At 35.6% G+C, this 27,929-nt stretch overlaps 1 protein-coding gene across 1 annotated transcript; it reads left to right on the top strand.

Moving 5' to 3' along the window:
- Positions 1-23,863, top strand: LOC127860150 (immunoglobulin superfamily member 10-like). Its single transcript, XM_052398029.1, has 14 exons — positions 1-278; positions 4,611-4,883; positions 5,552-5,782; positions 9,385-9,504; positions 9,849-10,033; positions 12,101-12,221; positions 13,082-13,236; positions 13,505-13,673; positions 14,124-14,285; positions 15,860-15,988; positions 16,506-16,679; positions 17,562-17,708; positions 17,917-18,048; positions 22,636-23,863. The coding sequence occupies exons 1-14, from the start codon at positions 182-184 to the stop codon at positions 22,641-22,643; spliced, it is 2,103 nt and encodes a 700-aa protein (XP_052253989.1). The 5' UTR covers positions 1-181; the 3' UTR covers positions 22,644-23,863.
- The last annotated feature ends 4,066 nt before the right edge of the window (positions 23,864-27,929 follow it).

Raw genomic sequence — 27,929 nt, 5'->3', positions numbered from 1 at the left:
CTATGACGAAAAGAGTAGCAATGAGTCGCGGTGATTTTTTTACCTGCGCTTTAAAAGTAAAATGTACAATTACGACAGCAATTTTCGCACTGACATAGGCGGCTTATACCTAAGTCATTATTCGCTTCAGCACATTGTCGGGTAGTATCGATTGAAAGCTGTGATTAACCGCGATACTTTGATGTCACATGTAAAACATTACAATATAAGAGTTATGAGGATGGATAGCAACAAGTGTGAACGAAGGATGTACATGTTGTGGCTATGTCTGATTGCAGGTGAGGTCGGGCCCAGAGGTTGACTTTTCTAAAACCGAAAGGCTTTACTAATCGTCATCTTTGTTTAAAGAAAATACCTTAAGGTTCATGGGAGGGATAAAATTCATTAAAACTTTTATTTGGTTTTTCTTCATTCAATGTGGTACAATATGGTCAAACTATATATCATTTTAAAGGTAAAGACGGATAGAATAACATAAACACATTTTTGACATTCAATTTTTTTTTTTTGCTTTATTCATTTTTTTGTTTAAAACCAATACATTTGTACACTAATTTACAAAATCTCAATCTTAAGTTTGAAGGATATGCACTACCGTAAGTTGAATAAATACAAAGCTATATACATATACAAGGTCAAGTTAGCAACATTTCACAGATAATTATTGTCAGAAAACAACAAATGAGTTATTATTCAACTGCATTTTTTGGATAATTATTCTAAACAAAATTCTAAAAATAACTAAACTGAACTACTTTTTAAAAATCCAGGTATGGTGGATAATAAGAGTCACCATTATATTTCAAGGGCTTAACAATTTTGCTATAACCAAATGGATAAGTTTAAACCATCTCAAATTGAAAGAAATTGCAGACGACATATAAAATTGTAGATAAATATAAAGAAATAGGTTTGGCTGGGTAGAAATCATTGTGATAAAAGGAGATATTGCTCATCAATAACAAGATTTTATGAGTTTTGTGCAGACGACTCTAGAAATCATAGTTTTACATAGAAATACACAGCTAGGTATCATAGTTTTTTCTTTCTTCCTCCCTGAATAACTACTGTCCTTGTACCGTTTTGAATAATGTGTTCGTTTTGGCAAACCGAATCTTTTTATACATTTGTATATCGATTCCTTCTACCCATTTTGAAAGCGTGGCACTCGCTGTGCTCCGTAGAAAAAACGTGCATTACAAATCGGTCGAAATCACTTGAAGTAGTAAGAAAACCTGGTATGTGTATACACATACCTGAGAAAATACATAATTATTTTTGACAGTTGGTCGCGACTAGTAAAACAACTGTTAACATTAATCAGGAAGAGATCGCGCTTAATAACAGAAATGATCACACAGAAATATAATCACTTACCCCATTTCAAATATTTTCCAGCTGAAGATTTTCCCCTACACGTCTTTTTTTAGTGTATTTAAGCGTAACTTGCCCTCAGCAATGTCGATATCATTAACTAGTTATATAATTTTCCGCCGAAATACGTTGAATAAACATCATTCAGATTTTTGAAAATAATGTATATTTTTGTGTTAAAATCGCTTTGTATTTTGATTGATTTTGTCGATGGTATGAGGTTTTGCTGCACAAAATTGGTAGCAGTTTGAAGGAAAACCACCCTTTTAAGCAAGTATGTAAACATTTTCAATGTGGCACTCTTCGTTTAGTCAAATTTGAGTTCAATGCTAGGGGTTCCACATTTTTCGAACTGAAGCCTCTACATGAATCTAAAATGACGAATGAATTGTCTTTAAAAAATGTTCTATTATAACATTTAAAATCGGTTTTGAATGGAAGCTTTGTTGTGTATTTTAGCATAAAGAACGTAATTGGGACTATATTTCTGTAATTTTGTTCATACTTTGTTCTGCAACGTATACGAGTTAAAGTGTCGGAAACGGCTTTGTGCTTAAACTAACTTACGGTAATAATGTCGAAATGTCAACATTGGACCGTAATTTAGCTTTACTGCCATATTTAGGTGTTCAAACAAGCATACTAAATGTAAAAAAATCATATCCTCATTAAAATCAAGATTTCATACAATGAAGAATGCGACATAAAGACCATATACAGATGTATTTGTGGATTATTTAAGATGGTCATTTATTAGTACTTGTCGAGTCGTTGAGCCGGTTTGTAAATGATATCTCGAGTGATCAACATACAGAGTTACACACAACATTTTTTCTCCAATCTTTTTTTCATAAATAATAGACAGCGCTGGGCGTTTAAATTCTCGTAGATGGGTCTTATGCTGACATAAATATCGTATGTATTCGTTCACCAAACATGACATTGGATTTAGAAACTTTAATGAATTATAAATAATGCATGGATAGAAAGGATTCAGTGAGAACTAACAACCAAATATGAGCAACTCCACAATGGCTGTATTAACGCTTAAATCATTCTGGCATCAGTGCTACTAAGCGACATACGATATTCCAAGACTTATGTGCACAATTTAAAATGAGCCGCTCTATAGGAAAACCGGGATAATGCATGTGCGTTAAGTGTCGTCGCAGATTACCCTGTACAATCCACACAGGCTAACCAGGGACGAGACTTTCCGCTTTTATAGAGCACAGGCTAACCAGGGACGAGACTTTCCGCTTTTATAGAGCACAGGCTAATCAGGGACGAGACTTTCCGCTTTTATAGAGCACAGGCTAATCAGGGACGAGACTTTCCGCTTTTATAGAGCAAGGCTTATCAGGGACGAGACTTTCCGCTTTTATAGAGCACAGGCTAACCAGGGACGAGACTTTCCGCTTTTATAGAGCACAGGCTAACCAGGGACGAGACTTTCCGCTTTTATAGATTTATATTTCGTTAAAATGAAGTCTCTTCTTAACGAGAAGCCAGTCTGGGCAAAAATATCGTCCAAGAGAATCCAGTCTGGGCAAAAGTATCGTCCAAGAGAATGCAGTCTGGGCAAAAATATCGTCCAAGAGAATCCAGTCTGGGCAAAAGTATCGTCCAAGAGAATCCAGTCTGGGCAAAAGTATCGTCCAAGAGAATCCAGTCTGGGCAAAAGTATCGTCCAAGAGAATCCAGTCTGGGCAAAAGTATCGTCCAAGAGAATCCAGTCTGGGCAAAAGTATCGTCCAAGAGAATCCAGTCTGGGCAAAAGTATCGTCCAAGAGAATCCAGTCTGGGCAAAAGTATCGTCCAAGAGAATCCAGTCTGGGCAAAAGTATCGTCCAAGATTATCCTAATCGGACTGCACAGGCTGATATGGGAGGACACATACCAAGATTATCCTGTTCAGACTGCACAGGCTGATATGGGACGACACATACCAAGATTATCCTGTTCAGACTGCACAGGCTGATATGGGACGACACATACCAAGATTATCCTGTTCAGACTGCACAGGCTGATATGGGACGACACATACCAAGATTATCTTGTTCAGACTGCACAGGCTGATATGGGACGACACATACCAAGATTATCCTGTTGAGACTGCACAGGCTGATATGGGACGACGCATACCAAGATTATCTTGTTCAGACTGCACAGGCTGATATGGGACGACACATAACAAGATTATCCTGTTCAGACTGCACAGGCTGATATGGGACGACACATACCAAGATTATCCTGTTCAGACTGCACAAGCTGATATGGGACGACACAGACTGCACAGGCTGATATGGGACGACACAGACTACACAGGCTGATATGGGACGACACAGACTGCACAGGCTGATATGGGACGACACATATGCATTAAGTCCGGTTTTCCAAGAGCGCGGCTTTAATTTATTGTAAGTTCCTAAATTAGAACAGCGTATACCTATTGATCAAATATATCCCATATGTATTCATAGAATTCATTAATAAGATATAAACTTGTGTCAGTGTATAATATATGCGGTAATATTCAACATCGGGTCATATAAACTTTTAACTCGTAAAAAAAAAATTTGGGTTATCAAATAGTCGTTGTAAATGTAAAATATTCATTTGCAATTGACAAAGAGGATTTTGAAAATCGCGAAAAGTGAAATTAAGGCTAGGAAGCGATAAATATGTTGATCGAAATACACTGTCATACATGAGTGCTCGTCGCATTGCTTAACCTTTTTTTTATTAATATCTGGAGTGACATACAACATTTCTTGTCGCAAAACTTGTTTTCACAAATACTAAACTTTGTTGGGTGTTTAAATTTTCGGAGTAGGGCCTCAAATAAGATTGTTAACTACGTTCATTCTCATTTAAATGTATGTGGGTGTTAATGCAACTAGTAATTGTTCAGAAAAACATCCGCGATATTAGTCATAACTCTTTGATTTTATTTACGATAGTTAACAACAACAAAAAACAAATTAACATCAATGCCGTACATCTTTTATAAAGACATGTCCTGTTTACTTTAATGCTTAATATTTTTGAAGCGGCATACGTGAAAATAAGTTGTTTTATAACTATTTCAGTCTCTGCGAGTTATTTTGCATATGAATAAGACTTGTTTGTTGACCATGCACGATAATTTTGCATCTGCGTGTGTATAATACGCATACACAACTTAAATAAATACAATGCTATATGATATATCTTAATACTATACTGAATTCCAGTGACACAGACCATTTATGCGGAAGTTATAGTTGAGTCGGGTTCGGAAGTCATTTTGGTATGTCCCGTCGTTGGCAACTACACATTCCCTGTCTGGACCGGACCTACTGGACTCTCCAATCCCCTCACTTTCGGTCAGACGGTCAACCAGACCGGCTTCTCTTTTGTGAACGACACCGCCCTGAGAATCTCTGCAGCCGAGACGCGCTTCAGCGGCGATTATCGTTGCAAGACCGAAAACGGCGGCGAAGGCAGTGTTACCTTGAAAGTTACATGTGAGCATCTCGCAACGGTCTTATATATATTTAATAAATATATGCGGGTTATCATAACATGTTTATAGGCCTATCATCAGTTATGGCATCAACATGTCATGATAACCCGCATATTTGCTTTTACCCAGTTTGTTAAAAACATTTCATGTTCGTTTGTCCTGTTAAAAGCCAGTTTGAGTCTTTGCCGTTTCATGAAAATAACCATTAAATATTTTCATTATGATCATTCAACCGTCCTCAGTAAGGATCGAACACAATATTATACGGCATATATTCACCACTACAATTTAACTGCTTCCTTAACACTTTTTAGTCCCCTACAGATTTCACCGGAGGGGACTTATGGTTTGCGCTCTGTGTTTCCGTCCGTCAGTCAGTCAGTCAGTCAGTCAGTCAGTCAGTCAGTCTGTCACACTTTTCTGGATTCTGCGATAACTTTAAAAGTTCTTAATATTTTTTCATGAAACTTTAAACATGGATAGATGGCAATAAGGACATTATGCACGCCATTTCATTTTGTTCCTACGTCAATAATTCTGGTTGCTATGGCAACAAATATATTTAAAAAACCTGACAATGGTGGAGCCGGTAGGGGACTTATATTGCTTGACAATAGTCTTGTTGAAACTGTTACATGCCATTACAACACATTTTTTTTTAATTTTCAGCCTACAATGTCACCATAACGTTTGACAATTTGAACAGCAACGGACATTACCAGGGCACATACGGAGAAAATCTTACAGCCACGTGCGTCATTTCCGGTGGTTACCCAGAACCGAAAGTGTATTTCTTGGTTCCCAGTTTCTCTGCGTCTGGAGAGAGTGTGCTACGTGATAATTCAAACAAGACAACGACGGTGAAAACTTCGATTAGGACTCAAGACAATACGTTCATAGGTATAATAGTTATAATAGGTATAATAGGTATAATAGGTATAATAGGTATAATAGGTATAATAGGTATAATAGGTATAATAGGTATAATAGGTATAATCGGTATAATAGGTATAATAGGTATCATAGGTATAATAGGCATAATAGGTATAATAGGTATAATAGGTATAATAGGTATAATAGGTATAATAGGTATAATAGGTATAATAGTTTAAATTGTGTTACCTTTCTAGCACAATTCTGAGCTAAGAAAATAAAGGTAGACTTCAAGGTTAGGAAATTAGTTATAGTCTGAAAACTGAATTGAAATTAGCTTTACTCTCCGTATCCGATGTAATTAGCTTTACTCTCCGTATCCGATGTAATTAGCTTTACTCTCCGTATCCGATGTAATTCAGCAACAGTCATAATCAGTTTATCGAAACAAATCATTTATTCATTTGATTAAAATATTTTTCATCAACCTGTCCATTCCTATGAAAGGATTATGAAAAGCTCACGGGTAATTTATTATTTTAATTGCATATTTATTGATTGTATCATATAAAAACCCGGTATTTAACATATCGTTTCATGGTCTAATTATTTTTCAATTTTTCAATCACATGTTAACACAAACGCCTTAAGGTGTAATTGAAATTTCTTCTTTGTAGAAAAGCTTCCTTTAAACTTGTTTTTTTTTTTATTGATATTTATTTCGGCGAAGCTGTTTTTAACCCAGCTTTTCATCTTAATTGACTACATTTGCAATATTGCATTGGCTGTTATGGGTATAATCCATAGGCAAAAGCGGCTTTGTAGTATAGGATATAACACTGTACAAGGTAGTGAATGCGGTCTACTCCCTGCAGTTTCATTCAAAACATAGACACTCTTGGGCCCAGTTAAAATTACGCATTACCGGTTAATTCCATCCCCAAGACTTTCAGGATCGGAAAAGGGTCAGTTAAGCGTCAAGGGAATACGGACTGTCGTATCAATTAACGCCTTATGTTGATAACACATTTTTTGCTTACAATATGCCAGATTACACGATTTTTAGGGGAAAAAATAAATACAATTGTCTCGGTATTAAAATGTCATTTGTGTTTTATTGCGATAAAAATTACCGAAATAGAATATGATAGAAGTGAATTTGTTTCATTATCTAGCCGCACATGTTTGACGTACGCGGTCAGTCTGTCTGAAAATGTTTCCTGCGAGCCAGAATAGGCTACCGTTATTTGCCAGTTTGCTTGAATATAACACGGCGTGACTTTAAGTATCGCTCGGAAAGTATTGTGATGAGCTTTGTAAAGTCCCACGTCATGCGAAAGAAGTGTTTTATGCAATATGCTGCCAGCGTAGCTCCAGCCGAGCCTGCGCATATTCGCAGTCTTGTCAGGATATGCATACTGAGAATGATACTAATGAGATACCACGAAACCCTGAGTCCGTTTTACAGCGAAAAGCGTAGCCCCTGACCTGACCGTGCAAGTGCGCATGCAGGGTTTGAGCTACGCTGGTCGCAACTGCCATAGGACCAATTTTCACATGACGCGGTTGTAGCAGTGTTATTTAATGTGTGGAAATAAAACTGCGTCTGAAACAAATATCAACCATTTGTTTCGTTGACGAAGAAATATATTCATAATAAGCCATGTGAGAGAACATATGATGTGATCTCACGTAGTAAAATGTTATCTACGAACCCTATTATGCGGTTTAATAAACGTGCGCTTTATAACACACATTTCATGCGGTGGATATGCGACTATAAAGTTATATAAATATAACAATATTTAAAACCTGAGGAAGTGATCTCACGTAGTAAAATTGGTATCTACGAACTCTATTATTTTGTTTGATATACATGCACTTCATAACAAACATTGCATGCGGTGAATACGCGACTTTTAAGTGAAAAGATAACACAACAATACTCAATCCTTTGTTTAATCTAATAACTTAGAAACGCCAATGTTCTCCCTTTATTTCAAAGTCAGGATATACGCTGATTATCTTTTTTAAATATATTCCTTTTTAATATTAGAGCCGCGCTATGTGAAACACGGTATTAATGCATATGCATTGAATGTCGTCCTAGAATTGCCTGTGCTAGACTGGATTTTCGTTTAGAAGAGACATACTTTAAACAAAAAATATATATAATAGCGTAAAATGTCGTACCTGATTAGCATGTTTGGACTGCACATTCTTTTGTGAGACGACACTTTACGCAAGTGCATTAAGTCCGGTTTTTCAAGAGCGCGGCTCAATACAGTATTATGTAAAGCTTTTCAGAAGTTAAACTTATCGAAAATGTTCGACTTCTTTTAATGCATCCACGGTTTTTGTAAAATATAGCATCTTACGTAGTGTAGATAAAGATTTGCAACATTGAACATACTAGTTAAAGCACATGGGAACGGTTTTATGCGACATTTTAGATCATAAAATATTATGTCAAAGCATTTAAATTCGGATGATAATAAGAAACTCTTAAGTATTTTAATGTGGGCATGTCATGAATACAAACCTCTTTCATCATAAAATCTGTATAAATAGGAGGGGAAAGGAAAACTGATGCTTTTCAATAAAATATCGTATGAACGAACAATGTGTTTTGTTCGAAACAGCTGTCTCCCATTAAACAATTTAATCAATCGGAAATGTGCGCGTAAGTTCAGATTCATCTAGACTCATTCATTCATCGAATGTTTTGATGTTCGTCTTATTTTAAGCGACGCCCAAGTATTTGTGAATGTTTGTTGACAGATTTGGAAGAAAATTGTACACAAGTTGTCGCTCACTGGCGTGTTAGAAATATTATTATTTTATAAAAGCTTAGGCTTATGATAAAAATATGGTTTCAACGCAAATATTGCACAAAGTTTCACATTTTATGACACTTCATATATGTTAAAATACCAGAAACAGTAGCAGGAAGGAGGTTGCAATAAGCACTCGTCGTCAGTAAGTTACGATTCGTAAAGCAGTCACGTGAACTTTTAAAAAGCAATTCATAAGTTGCAAACATCGCATCTAGTTTACGTGTCGTAACTTACTTACGAGCAATTATTGACGCGTTTATATGTGTCTCTTTCGCATAATTTGAGAACCGCTATTTATCTTATCTAACTGCAGTATTTTATTTGAGACCAGGGATTGTTGTTTGTTGAGATACATATTTCTGAAGAGAATTTACAATCGAAAAGAATACCCGATCATGCGAAAATTGATATAATACCATATTCGGCAGTCTGCGCTGACTGTTCAGGAGCTACCCTGAACACTAATGCGGCCAAAAAAACATCGTGTGAATTTATAGCGGACAACGTAGCTCCTGACTGGCTGGTCTGGAGCTACGCTTGTCGCATATGGCATGAGGCCCATTTTCGCATGACGTTGCCGTATACAATGATTTTCATTCAATTCTTTTGTTGCGCCGACACACGAACACATGTAATTACATGAAACAAAATATGTCTTCTTTTACAATGTTCATCGAGTTTAATAAATATTGTACACATCACATACACATCTTTATTGTTAGCTTATTGAACAGTTTTATATAAATTGTTTCTAAAATATTTGAGCACTAATTGATGTTTATATTTTTTCAGTAAATGCGTCAATCACGTTCTCGATATCTGATTATCGTAACTATGGAAACCTTACTTGTGTTGCCAACTTTTCTGATGCCAATATTTCAAAGAGGAAGACAGTTTTTGTCGATATATTAGGTAATTAGACGATTTACACCACTTTAAAACAAAATTCGTGATTCTTTTATAACTACTTATGCAAAAAAGTAAAGCATATCTGCGATTGTTTTGTCAGATAAATGTTCCCATCCCGATCGTGTTGTTGATTTTGCTTCAATTTATTTTTCAAATGTAAATTGCCGATTATCATATTAAAAGTTGTTATAGACCTTCCTTTTTTCGCAAAATGACTAAATACAGTAATTGAAAACTGTGTTACGGTGGAAACATCGTCTTTAATATCTATTTTATGATAAAACGTCAATTAAAATGCATGACAACGCAAACTGAAATATTGAAAGCAACTCAATATGTTTAAACAGTGCCACCTCAGGAAGTCACCATGACCACCGAAAATGAAGCGGTGTACCCGAGCACGCCGGCAGTCTTCCGGTGCGCCGTGATGTCCGTCCCCGCCACAAATATCAGTTGGCAGTTAGAGGGCGCAGATATCAACACATCCGGGTATAACTACTCAATCAAATCCAAGTGTTCTGTCGACAGAGAGGTACGTTTTCTAAATACGTAAATATGAGAGCTTGGGACTCGGAAAACTGTGCTTAATTCATTTTCGTAAAGTGTCCTTCCAGATTAGCCTGTGCAATCCGCACTGGCTTGTCAGGGACGACACTGTCGCTTTTATGGAACTTTTCGTTTAAAGGAAGTCTCTTATAAACAATTATCCAGTCTGGACAGAAAGTGACGTCACTGATAAGCTTGTATTAACGTCTTTTAACGCACATGCTTACAATTCGGTTATCTAAGCCCGATAGTCATAGGCGTTTCGAACCCTTGCCTAATTTTTAAAGTAGTTTTATCAGCGGTTACTAAGGTCCAATTGCAAAACGTAAACTAATTTCTTCGGATCAAATTACCTGTTTGGTGAATGCCTGAGGAGTTGGGATAAATTTAACACACTTTGGCTCAGAATTATTTCCCCGTGTACACAAGTAAAAAATGAAACAATAAAATACTTCCAACAAGCTTAGTTTTCAACCTGACACCTGTTAGTTTGTACCCTAATGTCGTTGTTTCGATTTCATCATAACGATAATGTGTATTTTCACGTGCCAACATACAACGGCGCATCAAATGTTATCACGCCAGTCAGTCCAGTCACGGATCTAATGTCAAAATTTCAATCAAATACGTGTTTACCGAATCGTTTCATCTAGTTCCCGTTCATAATAATGCTGTCATCATTACGATCATTATTGTCACCCGTTAGTACTTTGAATCAAAGCGATACACATTATATAAACTGCAGCATTACATACATATGTATACGTAGTATGCCTAATTCAATTTTAATGTGTACATGAAATTGTAACCAAGTGATACACATAATATTTTCTGAAGCATGACATACATGTGTATATGTATTATTCCTAATTCGATTTTAATGTGCACAAGAAATTGTAAACAAAATTTTCTGAAGCATTACATACATGTGTATATGTTTTATACCTTATTCGATTTTAATTTGTACATGACATTGTAACCGTGAACATTGACATCATATTGACGTTCTAATGCGTGCTATCTCATATGAACAATATAATATGAGCCTCACTCTGTGAAAACGGGGTTTAATGCATGTGCATAAAAGTGTTGACCAAGATTAGCCTCTGCAGTTCGCACATGCTTATCAGGTACGACACTTTTCGCCTTATTGGATTTTCGTTAAGACGATACTACCTTGAAAAAAATACATGCGGAAAGTTTCGTCCCTGATAAGCCTGTACGGACTGCAAGGGTTAATCTGGGATGAAACTTGCGCACAGCCATTAAATCCCCTTTTCTCATGGCACGGCTCAATTATCAAAAGCTCGATGCAACCATAAACATCTCAGTATGTGTACCGGTTAATTGATATAGTGTCCGTCTAATTACAGGGTAATCCTGGATTCATTACGCACGCTGGTAACGTTCTACTTATTGCAATCCAAGACACCGAGTATTTGCTCTACCCACGAAAAAGACTCATAAGTGTCTGTATACGCATCGAGCTTTCGCAGCAATCGAGTATCATATGGACGTTTGTTTAAAATGAAAACAAGAGATTACATTTTGCGCAAACGTAAACTTCATGCACCTGGTATGTGATATATAAAAACAAGACTATTGCCAAGCAATAAAAGTCCCCTACCTACGCAGGATCCACCATTTTCAGTTCAGCAATATTTGTAGTTTATGTGTTGCCAAATCAACCAGAATTCTTGACGTAGGAACAAAATGAAATGACGTGAATAATCTCGATATTGCCATCTATCCATGTTTCAAGTTTCATGAAAAAATATGAAGAACTTTTAAAGTTATCGCAGGATCCACCATTTTCAGCAATATTTCTTATCTATTTGTTGCCATAGCAATCAGAATTCTTGACGTAGGACCAAATGAAATGACGTGTATAATTTCCGTATTGTCATCTGTCTATGTTTCAAGTTTCATTAAAACATATGAAGAACTTTTAAAGTTATCACAGGATCCAGAAAAGTGTGACAGACTGACCTCTTCGGTTTCACCGGTAGGGGAGTCAAAAATATCCCAATGTATACGTATTTTTCAATCTCAGATAACGTGCGAGTCCAACCTCACCATTCACGACGTCAAACGTGAGGACCTCAAGACGGTAACGTGCATATTCAAGTACCAGCAGATGACGGTGCAGAGGTCCGAGTCATTGAGAACCAAATGTGAGCACGTCAGTCAGTCCAACAAAAATAACTATATGAGCCGCGTCCGTCGATAATGGGTTTCATCCCCTTACGGATATGTTGCACAGTTGGTCTGGTACCACCCTGCCCACTATAAAGTCATGCGGACTGGATAGCTTCTTACAGACTGCAGGGACCTAATATGGCCGCTTATGAGATAAGACCCATTTTCTCCTGAGTTGGTTCATATTTGATTCTTAGATTTTTTTAACAAACGACGCTCATGACGGCATTGACAAAATGGTATTGAAAAAAGCGTCTCCAAGCTTGTGTTCTTATGGTAAAATAATAATATCGTTTTGATTATTTTCTTGTTTCTATTACAATTTTCTGCATTCGAATAACTCTTTGGCTATGAACAATATGCCAAACAAGAAATATTTTAAAAGTACACATACAGGTATTTTAAGTATCAATTGCAATCCTGAAAGATGTAGTTTCGTATTTTACAGTCAATATGTGATTGAAAACAAATGTGAGGAAAACTCGGACAATAAGTGCGTGCTTAATGTTGCGTCCCAGACTACTGTGCAGTTCGCAAAGGTTTATCCGAAAGGGACTTCCTTTTAACGAAAACGTTTTATTATTTCCATAACAAGGCAGCGCTGTTGGATTAGATATGGTATCCACCTTGCGACATGGACATCCAAGTTCGATCCCATATGGTGCTCGAGATCTTTTTCAACATATACAAGCTTTTTCTTCACAAAAAATGGACTCGAAAGTGTAACGAAAATTCCAATTTTAATAAAAAGTTTTAAATAAACCCATGTATGGCTCAAACTGTTACAGTGCACCTAAATATATGTACTGACACATACACACATATGTAATTCCAGTTTCCCCAACCAATGTCACGGTCACCAAGTTGACCCTCCCTGTTGACATAAGGTTCACACCTCAGAAGGTCACTCTAAACTGCTCAGTAGATGAAAGTCGTCCGACAGCGCAAATAGTCTGGAAACGCATTTCCATTTCAAGAACAACAATTCTCGTACGTACACAATCTTTAATACTCGTTATTTCAAAAGCACTTAATATGTGTTAGTGGAAAATGTTTAATTAAGTTTATAGGTTAATGTAGAATTGAGTATACACACAACAGAATACATGTGTTCCGTGATAAAATAAAATACTGAGAGATTTATTATATCATGGAGGTATTTTGAAAGATAATATATGCTTTATTGTTTAATTTGTTTTACCTGCTTTCTTTTTTTTTTACCTAAAATAGGGTCATAGGAATATTTATTTCTTATTAGAATAGTACGTACATCACACAAGCGATTGACGGTAGATACAACGCCTCGGTGACGTTATCGAAAATTGACGTCGATATTGACCGCACAATGGACGGCGGTATGATTCACTGTTGCGCGCAGGTGGTTGGAATGGCCGACGTCTGCGATTCCACAAACCTTACAATATATTGTAAGTATATTCCCCTAAACGAATGGTACATTCAATGCAATACTTGCACATGTTAAACATAAAACACTTGAACAAGAATACATTACTTATTTAAAACATAAAACACTTGAACAAGACATGTTTCAATCTCAGGGGGATTACATGTGATCTTGCCCATCAACAACTGTTCGCCATGGTTCGTCACTGGGAAGGAACGCGATCGCGTTTCAATAGCTGATTCTTCAAATAGCAATTATATGTATTTATCCCGCTACGAAGTAAAAAGGATTTAACTGGAATCACCATTGACGTCCGTCCGTTCGCCCATTTGCCCTTGTACCCGCCCGTTCGCCCGCCCAAACGGCCCTTAACTTCAGGACTTTGTACATCATCAAGTGAATAATGCATGTACATTCACAATAGGCATATATTCAATACTGTTTATTTCACCATTCACCTTTCTGTTTTCAGATGCTCCGCTGATCGTTCAGCCGCTTACCGACGTAGTATACGCCTACCGAGGTGACAACGTGTCTCTCACGTGCATCGTGGACGCTAACCCCGAACCCTTGATCAAGTGGGAAAACAGCACAGAACCACGTCCCCAGGTGGAAAAAGAAACCAGTACTTCAGGTGGGGCATTGTCAATAAGAATTCGGAAATCTATTTTTAGTTTTAATACATACTGCTTTTGTACATTAATGAGCCTACGATAACGGTGCTATATGCATGTGCGTAAAGTGTCGTCTCAGATTAGCCTTTGCAATTCGCCCAAAGTAATCACACTTCGCAGAGGCTGATCAGGGACAGCACTTAATATCGATTTTGGTTTAGAACAGACTTTCTTAAAACGAAAAAAATCCATAAAAGCAAAAAGTGTCTTCCCTTATAAGCTTGGCTGATAGGGGACAAGTCATTACGCACATGAATTATGCCATGTTTTCCCCGAGTGAGGCTCAATTTTTAAATTAAGACTTATCTTGTCTTTTGATAAAAATTTATTAAATGGTTGCAGGAAACGAATGGCTCTATGTTTCAAACGATTATAAAAATATGTTTAGTTATACTTGATAAAGAAGTGTTTTTTCCACGGATCTTTTAAGCGGGTGAGGGCCAATCGGTGAATTATGAATTAATGTACATGAAATATCGTTATACACATGCGCAATATCTTCAACGGGACTGTTGCGTAATGATCGTCTCATATAAGTAGGTGTTTGAACATTTGAGTTCAAATTAAACTGGCTGCACGATCGAAAAAAGTTTTGGGGTATTGCATACATTATTTATCCATGTTTTAAACTTAATTTTTATAACACCGTTACTAGATTAATGTCTAACTGAAAAGAGAGAGTTGATATTGTTTTAATATAAGTCTTTATTAAGGGGGGAATTATGTTCCTGTAATAAATACTTTCCGATTGATTATTGATTTTTAGGTCAATAAACAATTTGGAGTTCGGATGTATATGATTTAACCCATAGAGGAATTAGAACGAAGTACATAATAGCCAGATACACCATACAGATACACTGTATAAGTATCTGTGCAATATAAACGATCGGTCCTATATTTAACAATTGGGTTATCCAGTTCGGGACTTCTGTTTACGTTGATTAATATCATTTTTACAAAAGTAATATTGTGCTTTAATTATTTAAAGTGCATTCAGCAGGTATCATGTAATTATATGTTCGTTTTTTAATATCCAGAATTAATGCACAACTGTCGGTTAACGCTTTTAAAGCTAAAACATTGAATAGTTCGTTAATCGTGCAATGGCGGTGATAAGGACTGGACAATTTATTTTGAGCCTCTCTTTGGGAAAATCTTACTTCATGCATGTGCGTTAATTGTTGTCACAGATTTGCCGTTGGAGTCCGCACAGGCTTATCATGAACAACGCTTTCCGCTTTGTATTGAATTTTCTGTTTTGAGGAGGTCTCTTCTTAGCGAGGATGTATTTTAGGGGGAAAGTGCCGTCGCTAATTAGCCTGTGCGAACTGCACATGCTAATCTGCGACGTCACTTTAAGCACCTCCCCCCAGAGCGCGGCTCCTTTTAATATTTTTTGTAGAAAAGTTGATGTTTGTTTATATACAATATGTATGTGACAGGAATGATGTTGATGTTATAGCTAGGTATTTATTGTTGCTAGTTCTTCACGTATTGTTGTTATTGCTGTCGAAAACGTCTCGTCTTACAGGATACAAACATGTGCTTCCCCTCACCGCGCCGTCGGACGGGGACAATTACACGTGCCTTACGTGGCCTGACAATCCTGAAACCTCTTCAGACCAGGGAGCGAGCAGGCAAGTCACCATACGACTTATAGGTGTGTAAATCATGAACATTGGTTTGCTAACCCTTTTCCAATCAGATACCCATTTTTACGCATGTGCAGACCCTTAGAAAATCATATACAATTGAAGACATTTCTTAATAGATTAACATTTTAAAGGCTTCATTTCCAAACCTAAGATACTGATGAGCAGCAAACAGCATAAAACCTGAACAGACTGTAAGTTACTCGCAGGCTGTTTTGGTTGTATGCTAGTTGCATATAGCACTTTTCTTTTTTCTTATGTTATTTTCATCTGTTCCGGTGTTTTACATTGAACGATGCATTCATTTTGCATACATTTATTGCTAAAATGAAAATACATTAGGGAGACAGTTTTGTGCGATGGACAACGCCTAAGCAAGACAGTTTTTCCTTAATTAAAAGTTTAGCTTGTCATTTGACAATGTCATATTAAGTAACAATCAATTAAAACGTAAAGCTCTTTAAATAAAAATGCTTTATATTAGTGTCCTATGAAAACAACAGCAATTTCGTATTTTGATAACAGAAAAACCTCTCACACCGAAGCCGATTATAGAACAGAGCTCGAACTCGAATGTGACTATTTATATCTCGGCCAGTGCTCCACAACCTAGGATGCCAAGGACCTTCTACGTTATGTTTGCCCTTAGTAACGGGGACTGGATGCAGTTTGATAAACCCATACCGGATATCCGGGAAGGTAAATATAGGAAATATATACGTGTACTTGAGGGATAACGGTTTTCTATTGCTTAACAATTGCAATATTCAATTCTATACTCTGGAAGACATGTTTCATTCATGGCATATGATATTCTTTTCGCACTCCGTGTGCAGGGAACGTATTGGCGTTCACTTAGAAATCACTGTCATGTTTTAATTTTGGAGATTAAACTGAAGATCTGTTTTTAGCGTTAATGATCTCTATTTATTTTGTGGCTTCTTTCTATAAGAATTTAAAAACTCTGAACGTATTTGCTCTTTATAATAACTTTAAATTCAATTTAATATAAATGACAAAACTCCCAGTGCACGTTTATATTGGACCATAAAAACTTATTCCACAAGAGTAACCAATTTGAAAAAAACTATTAATGGAATACAAATGTAATTGAGCATTTTGTTGATTTTGCTTCAAAGTTACAACGTACATAGAAGGTTTATTATCCCCCGCCATTGGCGGAGGGATATTGTTTTGGCGTTGTCCGTCTGTCCGTTTTTCCGTCCGTCCGTCCGTCCGTCCGGAGCCATATCTTGGACGTGCTTTGGCGGATTTCATTGAAACTTGGTATGAGTAAATATATAAATAAGATGATTATGCACGCCGAATGGCATTGTACACCATCTGTTAATAACGGAGTTATGGCCCTTTGTATCTTGAAAAATGCCTTTTTGAGTGTCAAATATAACACTTTTGTGTCCAGAAGCATATTGTCGGGGCATATCAATTCAACGATTTGCTTGTTAATTAAATAACACGTATGTGCATTCGGAATTTCACCATGTGCATAATACACAATTTCATTTAATTGAAAGATAATATTTCGCAAGCAACAATCACTATATTCCGCTACATTTCCAGGCGAGAGCGCTACCGTCAGGTCGTACACTCTGCCGTTGGGCTCCCTGGCAAACAACACTGAGTACCGGTTCGCCGTCAAGTCAGTGGACAGCTATGAGCTGGTCAGTATGTCCGAGACGGTCTACTTCACCACGGCCGAATCTTCAGGTAGCTACGAGAAACGACACTTTCCGCTTTTATAGTATTTTTCGTTAAGAGGAAGTCACTTCTTACATAAACAATTCAATGGTCCAGTGTAGTGTCGTCCCAGATTAGTTTTTGCGCACTGCACAGGCGGACCACACTTTACGCAAATTCATGAAGCCAAGTTCTCCCCGAGCGAGGCTCATAATTTCATCTTTTTGTTCATTTTCAGGACCGAGTTGCAGCGATACGTACGTGAGCAAGGACACCTACGACATAGCTATACTCATCTCTGTGTTCGTGACAGCTGGTGTGTTTCTCATTATCATTAACGCCATCGGGTATGCAATAAGGAGCGGAAAATGTGAGTACATATGCACTTGAAACGTTATCGTGACATATGCACTAAAGTCTTACTTTTTAAGCTCAGTAAATGCGAACAAATGGCGCTTGATCAAATCCAATACACGAGCACTTACCTGGCACTTTATGATTCATGCGCACTAAAGCGACAATCAATGAATATCCGAGACGTGATAACTCTCGTCGTATTTTAGTCGTATTGTAACAGCACCTAATGCTGCGCACAAAAAGGCATGCGCGCTTACGTAATATTGTGCAGAACCTGATGAGTGCGCACTAAATTGGCTCTTGGTTTGTGTTCAATACAAGTTCTGCACGGTGCTTTTTGTGAGTTATCCAGACGTGCGAACTAAAATGGCACTATAAGTGCGCGATACATGCTAACTAAATGACACTTCATGGGAACGCGATACATGCGAACCAAGTGTAACTTCATGAGTATTTATTTATTGCTCTTCCCAGTCCAAGAGTACATATATTAAATCAAATAATCACAATTGTTTTTACAACTTCATATGGGATGGTCCTTTAAAAATCAAACACAATGTTCTTATCAAACCTTATGAAGAGGGAGGACTGAATATGATAGATATATACTCATTTGAAAAAAGTATGAAGCTAACATGGATAAAGAAACTTGCACTATGTACAGGTAAATGCTTTGTATTAGTCTATTCACTGTTTGATGTTAAACAAATGTATAATATGGGTAATGCATATGTCCAAAAAATTGTTAAAAGATTAACTAACACATTTTGGAAAGATGTTCTTAATTACTATAGCATATATGTTAACAAATTTAAGATTTGTACATTTGATGATGTATTAAATATTCCATTTTTTTACAATGACAACTTTAAAATTGGTATGAATTGCATTTATGATAAGAACATGTATGAAAGAGGAAATAGACTTGTTAGAGACATATTATGTACCTCTGGAGGGTTTAAGACCAAGAATGATATTGAGAATTACACTGGAAAAGTGCTAAATTTTTTATTCTATGAAGGAGTTAAAAGAACTGTATCGGATTTTATTAAAAAATCAAGTTTTGCTACTGTTAACAAGCCAAACACCACTGCAGTATTTATCTCTTCCTATCTGAATGTTATTGTTTTTAAAGCAAAACCAAATAAATCAATATATAGGACATATACATTTAATAAAGAAAAACCTACATGTCAAAATAAGTGGAATGAAATATTTAATAACATTGACTGGAAGTTTGTACATAACTTTGTTTTTGAAAATTCCAGAGATACATATATACAATGGCTTCAAAATAGAATTGTACACAGAATCTTGGGTACAAAATCTCTGTTATATAAAATGAAAATTGTTAACGACAATCTATGTTCTTTTTGTAAAAAAAACACGAGGAAACCTTAACTCATCTTTTCTGGGAATGTGAACACATTCAACCCATTATCAACTATATAAAATATTCAATGAATCTAAACAACATCAATTTTCCCAACATCTCTTGCCAAGATGTTCTACTTGGGATTTGTTCTGAAAAAATGACCCCCATTAATATTTTATTTCTTCAAATGAAAAAGTATGTTTTTATCTGTAAAAAACATAGTAAAAGCCCAACAGTACCAGGGCTAAAAAATAGTTTTCAACTAGCATGGGAAATTCAAAAGCACACCATTTGCCAAGGATCGGAATTTCCAAATTGGTCAGTTGTAAGATTATTAATCAATGAACCCACAACTTAAATGTACTTGCTTTACATTGATGTGCACTGAAATGAATGATTTCAACTATACACTGTGGTTTTGTTTTCACATATTTTTTTGTTCAAATCTACACTTTCTTTACCTTTTACAAAAGAAAACAATGATATGTGTAGTACAAATCTACATGTTAAGTATAAAGATCCCTGTGTTATATAGAAAGTATAGTTGCTACTTGTATTTTCTGTGCTTTCACAAAGTTTTTCATCTACTATGTATCTATGTATACATGCATACATTGTACATTGCTTAATATAAACTTGCATCCGCTGTTTATAATTGTGCAAATCATTTAGTTGTATACTAACACAGGCTGTATTTAATTGCTACTAACACATAATGTTTGTAAGGTATGGAGTACGATGGCCTCGACCTACACATACCTATTGACGAGGTAAATAAAGTTTTCTTATTTAAAAAATAAAATAAAAAAATTCATGAGTACGCGAAACATGCGAAATAATTGGCACTTCATGAGTACGCGATACATGCGAATCAAGTGTCACTTCATGAGAACGCGATGCATGCGAATCAAGTGTCACTTCATGAGAACGCGATACATGCGAATCAAGTGTCACTTCATGAGAACGCGATGCATGCAAACCAAAGGTTATTTCATAAGTGCGCGATATATGCAAACCAAGTGTCACTTCATGACTACTCGAAACATGCGAAATAAGTGGCACTTCATGAGACTCAAAAATCTGTCTTAACGAGGCGTTTTATTACTTGAGCTACGCGCGCTCTGTCTGCAGTTGACGCATACACGCTGAAGCTGCACTGATATATAACTCGAAACATGCAAATACACAAATTCTTATTTTTAAAAACATTAACTAGTAAATTAAAATGATAGATATATACTTGTTTTCGATTAACAAACATCTAACGTGTGCTATATACATATCTTTAGGCGGAAGTAGCAGTTCAAAATCATAAGTAGTTAGCAATACGTACTGTGCACTTTAGTATATTGGTGTGGCATTATAGTACAGTTTGCATGATATGGCTTTGTCCGATGATTTTAGTATTCAGCATATAACGACGTAATGCGTTACACACTCTTTAAACATTTTCTTAAACTTCAATATTTTTTATAAACATGTTGATTAACTGACAATCAGCAATTATTATATAAAGTAATATCTTTGTAGAAACATTATTTTACAATATATTGGTAAATTTATTGTCAAGCAGCGTTAATTGCTATCGCTAGAGTTTTATCTAAATTCTTGGACTTAAGTGTATAAAAATAGAAAATGTTCTTGATTGGTAATGGGCATTCATTATCGTCATCATATCATTAACAAGTGCAGTATTCAATGTTATAATGGCTTCCGATATATTATAACGTTTGGTTTAGTTTAACATATTTATAAATCTATACATATGATTTTCAGCCTCTTACATTGTTTTATATGAAGGAAATCATTAACAATTGTGGCATTAACTCTCTTTGAGCGCTTTATGTCAGCATGTATTGTGTTTTTACCGGTACATAGTATTTGTAAATTTGAACAAAGCAAAAATTAAGTGTCTATACATAATCAGGTCTCCGGGAAATCAGTGCTTAATGCATTAGCTTAAAGTATCGTCTCACAATAGCCTGTGCAGTCAAAACAGGCTAATCTGGGACGAAACTTCCTATGTTATGGATTTTTTTAAAGGCAGTCTGTTCTCAACGAGAACCAAGTCAAGTTGCGAACATGCATTTCCGCTTAGCCCCTTTGTCCCAGAGACTGGTTCAAAATGTACTTCGTGGAAGCGGGCAAGTTCAGAGAGCTTTATTTAGATTAATTTCAAGTCTAATGAAAACCTTGAAAACACCATTATCACTTTGTTCATTGAGGACTGTTTCGTCCTTATTTGTTTTTTTGAGATAACATAGAGATTGCTGTGTAAACATTGATTTTAATTTGCTTATTGCATGTTTTCTGAATATTGTTAAAGATTTGGTAGTAAGCAGTAATATGTGGTAAAACAAGTTAAAGTTATAAGGACAAATCGTTTTCGATGATGTCAAGATTGAACTGTAACATAGTTATGATTAAATATGGATATTTCAAATAATATTTGGAGTAACGTTACCACGTTTTAATAAGGAAATTTAGTGTGGCAGTCTTTTTAAAACTGATCTATAACCGCCTTGAGAATGTCTCTTCTATATTTGACTTAAATTTAAACGTTTATGATATTGATTTTTTTTTATATAAAAAAAGAAATTAATTAGATGTGGTTGACTGCTTCAGCGAGAGAATGATATCTTCATATGATGAAATTGTGTATTCCTAAACACATAAAAACGAGCCGCGTAAAGCGAAAATTGGTCTTATTCTATGTGCAGACCAGGTAGCTCCAAACATGCCTGTGCATTAGCGCAGTCTAGTCATTAGCAACTCTGTTCACTTTTGAGACTAAGAAACCTTGCGTGACTTTATTGCGGGCAGGGTTGTCCCTGACCAGTTTGTGCATTAGCGCAGTCTAGTCATTAGTAACTCTGTTCACTTTTGAGACTAAGAAACCTTGCGTGACTTTATTGCGGGCAGGGTTGTCCCTGACCAGTTTGTGCATTAGCGCAGTCTAGTACATTAGCAACTCTGTTCACTTTTGAGACCAAGAAACCTTGCGATACTTTATTGCGGGCAGAGTTGTCCCTGACCAGTTTGTGCATTAGCGCAGTCTAGTACATTAGCAACTCTGTTCACTTTTGAGACTAAGAAACCTTGCGTGACTTTATTGCGGGCAGGGTAGCTCCTGACCAGTCTGTGCATTTGCTAAACCTCACCGCAAATGCCATAAGATCCATTTTCGCATGACGCGGCTCATATTTATTTTGTTTCTCATTGCAGGTACGTAATGTGAGGGACAATAACAGTGGGTGTAAGCTGAAGTCCAGGGAACGCTTTGTGGTTTCCACGGTTATCAGATATACAGAAAGAAGACTTAACATCGCTGTGTTATGCTACGTTTGTCCTAACGCGATATATATGTGTTGAACGTTTGTTTAAAGATCTTCAAAGATCTTCATCTTTTTAACATCTTCAAATGCTATTCGATGATTTTATTGTATGAATAATTGTCGCCGAGGATTAAGTTAATCAAAACAAACAAAATTAAGCAAATATTGACAGTTTCCTTAGCAAAGCTAACTTGCTAGTATTTAAACATAATGTGTGCAGTGCGTGTAGACGATAATCAAACTTATCATTTAAACTTCATGTACATATTTCAACGTATATCATTAAAACTGATTATCGTGGTTTATGACAATCTTTATATTGTTACAGAGATTCGTGTTAATTGTGTTTCCATTTATTGAGAGTTCTTATTTTTATTAATGTAAAATAAAAAACATTAATTATATATATAGACGTTACAAATGATGTACAGGCGTGGAATCATTTCATTTATTGATAATTGAAAAAGACAAAAACAGAAAATTAAACGTGGCTAATGCTATGACGTTATTTCCGTAAATTATAATATTGGAAAGCCAATAATCACTTTAGATATTGTGTTACATAGTTTTTAAAACTCATAATAAACAAACTCAAAGTCCTTTTCAATGTTCATAACGATTTATTTATATTTATTTAATTTCAACACAACGGTTTCCAAAAATATTCTAAACTAAAACTTAAATGTATCGGCCTATTGGCCCCATGACAGTAACAAATCGTGCGACCGTTATGTGCGGCTGTGTGCGTCAATCTCTTACTACCCTCTACTGAAGAACAGTGTATTAATATAGATTGGAACACCCAATGCTGACATGTCAATTTCCGACGGGATCTTGTGCAAAATCACATGCCCAAGACAAATAAGGAAGTCCGCTATTTGCATGAAACATCATACAACATTCAGGCTGCCGGTTGCGTACCTAGACGTGTTTGGATCATTGTATTTTTTATCGGTAACGAAGTTTATTTAAATATTTCTTGCGTGAACGTTATTTATATGTGATTTGTAATTACAATAATCTAGACTTGTATTTTATTTCATATTAAAATCACCGCATTATGTACATGATTCGTTCCCAATATTATTTTATAAGAGAAAATATATGTTGATAGAAAATGGGGTTATTATAATTGTGTCCATACACTGTTTTCCTGTTAAAATAAGATTCAATATAAAATTGTTACCATTTTCATCTCTTATAACGTGGTTGACCTTAACATCTAATACTTCTGAAAATAAAATCTTCACTCCTCGAGCATTTGATTTGGCAGAACAAAAAGTTTTCTGCATTCCACATTAATACAAATGTCGTTTTTTACGTCTGATGTATAGTGCAAATCTTGCAAACAAAATGAATCTGCGTGAGTTTTCTTAATAACTGTAAAAAAAAGATGATTTATGTTGGTCATGTAAGCCTCTGCAATTAAATGTTAAAATATTTAGCCTTCTTCATATTGGCTAATACTACACAATAAAACCACTACTACAAAAAACCTGTCAACACCAACGATGTAGCAAAATAAATTTGCTAGAGTCCGCTAAACCTTCCTTAACTTAAAACACAGCATGGTAAACATATAAAAAATAAAACAAGAGATTGCCAAGCAAAATGTTTCCCTACCGGTGAAACTCCACCATTGTCAGATTTTTTTATGTGTTGCCATAGCAACCATAATTATTGACGTAGGAACAAAAGGAAATGACGTGCATAATCTCCATATTGCAATCTATCCATATTCTTAAGTTTCATGAAAAAATATGAAGAACTTTTAAAGTTATCGCAGGATCCAAAAAAGTGTGACCGACAGACTGACTGACGGACAGACTGACAGACTGACAGAGCGCAAGCCATAAGTCCCCTCCGGTTTCACCGGTAGGGGACAAAAATATTAAAAGGTCGCCGTGGCGTAATGGATATGGTGTCCGCCAAGCGACCGGTAGGTCACGGGTTGATCATCAATCTGGCAGCGTTTTTTAGATATCCCTTAAAGACACCAAGTACTAGTTCTAGCCACAGGAAACGGACTCGAGGCGTTTCGAATAAGCGTAAGGCTGTCGGTGCAATAGAGCTAAATAAAATAGGTTCAAACTAAAGAGAAAGACAAAAGTGAGTCATTAAACATATTCAGCGTACAAACTTTGCAAAATAATTAATAACCTAATAAATCTCAGGTTGTCAAAATGTATTATGGAAATTTAAGTATATTCATGATAATGGTTTAACTGTAATATGTGTAGTCTAGGTTTTAGCAAAAGAGCGTACTAAAGAATTTATACATAAATGTGTAGATATATTAAAACTATTTCTATTAAAAATAAAACATATATAGAGAATACTAGGTTAGCGTTGAATACAGAGAAGTTTATGTTGCGAGGCTTAGAACGCCGGGAGCGCGAGCCTTGGCGAGCGCTTTCGGTGTTCGAGCCGAGCAACATAAACTTCTCTGTATTCAACGCTAATCCTAGTATTCTATTTATCCCATTTGATTTTTTCAACGTGACATTTAACATAAATATATCTAATAACCTTAACAATAATTTTAATTCAGTCTTAAAAGCGCTTAAAATCTAACGAATGTAACCATGCGTAGTGATATAAATGTTTTTGTTCTGGTACGCAAAATAGTCTTAACAAAATTCGCACACAAACTGTAAAACAAGTAAAAATATCACCATATGCCTCGATTCAATTTTACGCAGTATCCGAATTGTAACACATTACGACCGCAAAAAGAAGATTTTACTTTACTATAATTCATTTTATTTTCGAAAGAAAATTATCAAAATCCAATATGGCGGCGATTGCTTCCTAACAAAATGATGTCGATGTCAACATACATGTAAACCCTCGACGACCTTGACAATTTCGACGAGTAAACAGACAATTACAGCGACTGACACTTTATTTGACCTAATATACAGGGTAATACGTTTTCCGACTTCGGACGACGAATTTAAGTACGCGCAGAACGTGTTTTTTATATAATGTAATGGGTATGCCGTTTGTGATCAGATGCATCCATGGCGTTCATGTTAAAATCATTTCCCCGAGAACAGGGAACGACAAAAGTACAAAAAAAGCAAAACGCGTTCGAACTAGTATCTTACCTTTAATTATCCTTTAAAATCCATCTAATAATCCATTTAACTCAATAATTGACGATTTTGCATCTAGGGTCTTTAATAATTATTTTAGCATAGTTAAATAAAGACCCTTATGCCATCCTATCACTATATTCAAATGAGTAAACGAACTCAATAAACTTTCTTCTTCGTTACACGCTACGGCAGTTTATCAAATAATAGCCGTTGGTAAACTCAGTTGCATTTGCAGATTTCTGCATACAAACATAATTATGTTGAAACTTGCACACTTTTTTATTTGTCTATGGTAAATGCGCTTATTGTAAAAGAAAATAATTTAATATATAAATACACACAGAATGAAAACATTCTATTACACAACAAATAAATAAGTGGATAAAACCCCTGTACAAAATGGGACGTTCCGGATTCCAGTTTGGTGCTATTTTCACCATCTTACACTTTACACAGCTCTATGCCTAACGTGAATTAAATCGGAAAGCAAATATTGCAGATTATTTATGAATTGTGCGATATTTGTATGGCTTGTTGTACATTCTTAAATCTCAAAAGTATATGCATGGGTAATAAACAATGCACATTACACGAAATAAGGAAAATGTGATAAATTGACAATTCAAATATGTCGATATACAGTACATGTACATGTGAAATAAGTTGCGTTTATAATAAATCGTCAATTTTTTGGGGGAAAAAATGATGCAATAAGTGTCATTTTCAGCTGATTCATCATTATACGGATGGCGAAAAATTATGTCATATGACTAGATTTAAAGGTTGAAGATCGTATAATTTTGAAGCTAAAGTGTTCTCGACTTTATTTCTTATGAAAAATCATTCAGTGGTAAATGAAAAAATAGTCCGTGCACGCGACAGGTATATCACACAGTGTTGAATACAGGCTAGTATATTTCATAAGGTGTTATACCGTCAATGTCGCGTAGAAAATTTGGATAAAATTACATTTGATGTCATGCAGGAATCTTTGTAACGAGTATTTATAAAACACAATATCAAGGTTTTTTCTCATTTTAAACATGAAAATAAAAAAGAATTACATGAGCTTATATACCGGGTTCTGATAAGCATGTTTTGGTAAAACAAATTAATAATGCAAGATTTTATAATAAAACAACAGAAATACAACAATACATGTACATGTGATGAGGTATGCAAACAAACAACAACACTAATAAAGAAAAGCATAGGATAGCTCAGTACTGAGCGATACATACAACCAAACATCTGTACAAGAACAGCATACCGTTAAATCATACGACAAATAAGAATGATATACTTTTTACTAGTCGGAACAAATCATACTATCCAGGTTTGTATGTATTTTATTACCTTGAATAAGAACAGCACAGAACATAAATGTTATTACGACTTGTACATAATACATCGTCAGTATAAATCATGTTATATTAAACATCAAAAGTTCATGTGAAAAGAAAGTTATTTTACAGTAATAAGAATTGTACATACTATCAAACATAATACATGACAGTACGTGGTGGGCCATTGTATACGTCACATATATCTCAAGACTGTTTGTTTAGATTAAAAAAAACATATTCAGAAAGCAAATTAGTAATTTCTCTACTAACAATCTCTCTTATACTGATACTTATAGTTAGTGAAGCATTTTGAGTACGGAGACTTTATATTGCAAATATATAATTACCAATATTTAGGGAGAAGATTGATCAGGCAAATTGAAAAAAGAGGGGGACATAACAATAATAAAACCATTATCACTGTAAACTGAGAAAACAAAGATTAAGTATTGAATAAACATCGACAGCTTATACCCCGCATAACGCTTTACCGTTATTGTAAACTGTGGTCATTGAGCCTGGGCCCGTATTCACCAACCGATTCTTAGACTTAAGAATAAAGAATAGACTTAGAATCAAGAAAAATGTGTTCAGTGTTTGAATATATACAGGCCTCCACTGGTGATTATATCATTAACAACATGTTCTATATGAAGAATAATATAGATAGAGATGTTAACTGCAGAGGTTGACTCACAATTTAAAAAATTCTTGAATATTCTAATTTAAACAATTTT

This window comes from Dreissena polymorpha, chromosome 15, assembly GCF_020536995.1.
Source record: "Dreissena polymorpha isolate Duluth1 chromosome 15, UMN_Dpol_1.0, whole genome shotgun sequence".
Taxonomy (NCBI): Eukaryota; Metazoa; Mollusca; class Bivalvia; order Myida; family Dreissenidae; genus Dreissena; species Dreissena polymorpha.
The sequence above is the reverse complement of the archived record's forward strand: the minus strand, read 5'-3'. Positions and strand labels throughout refer to the sequence as shown.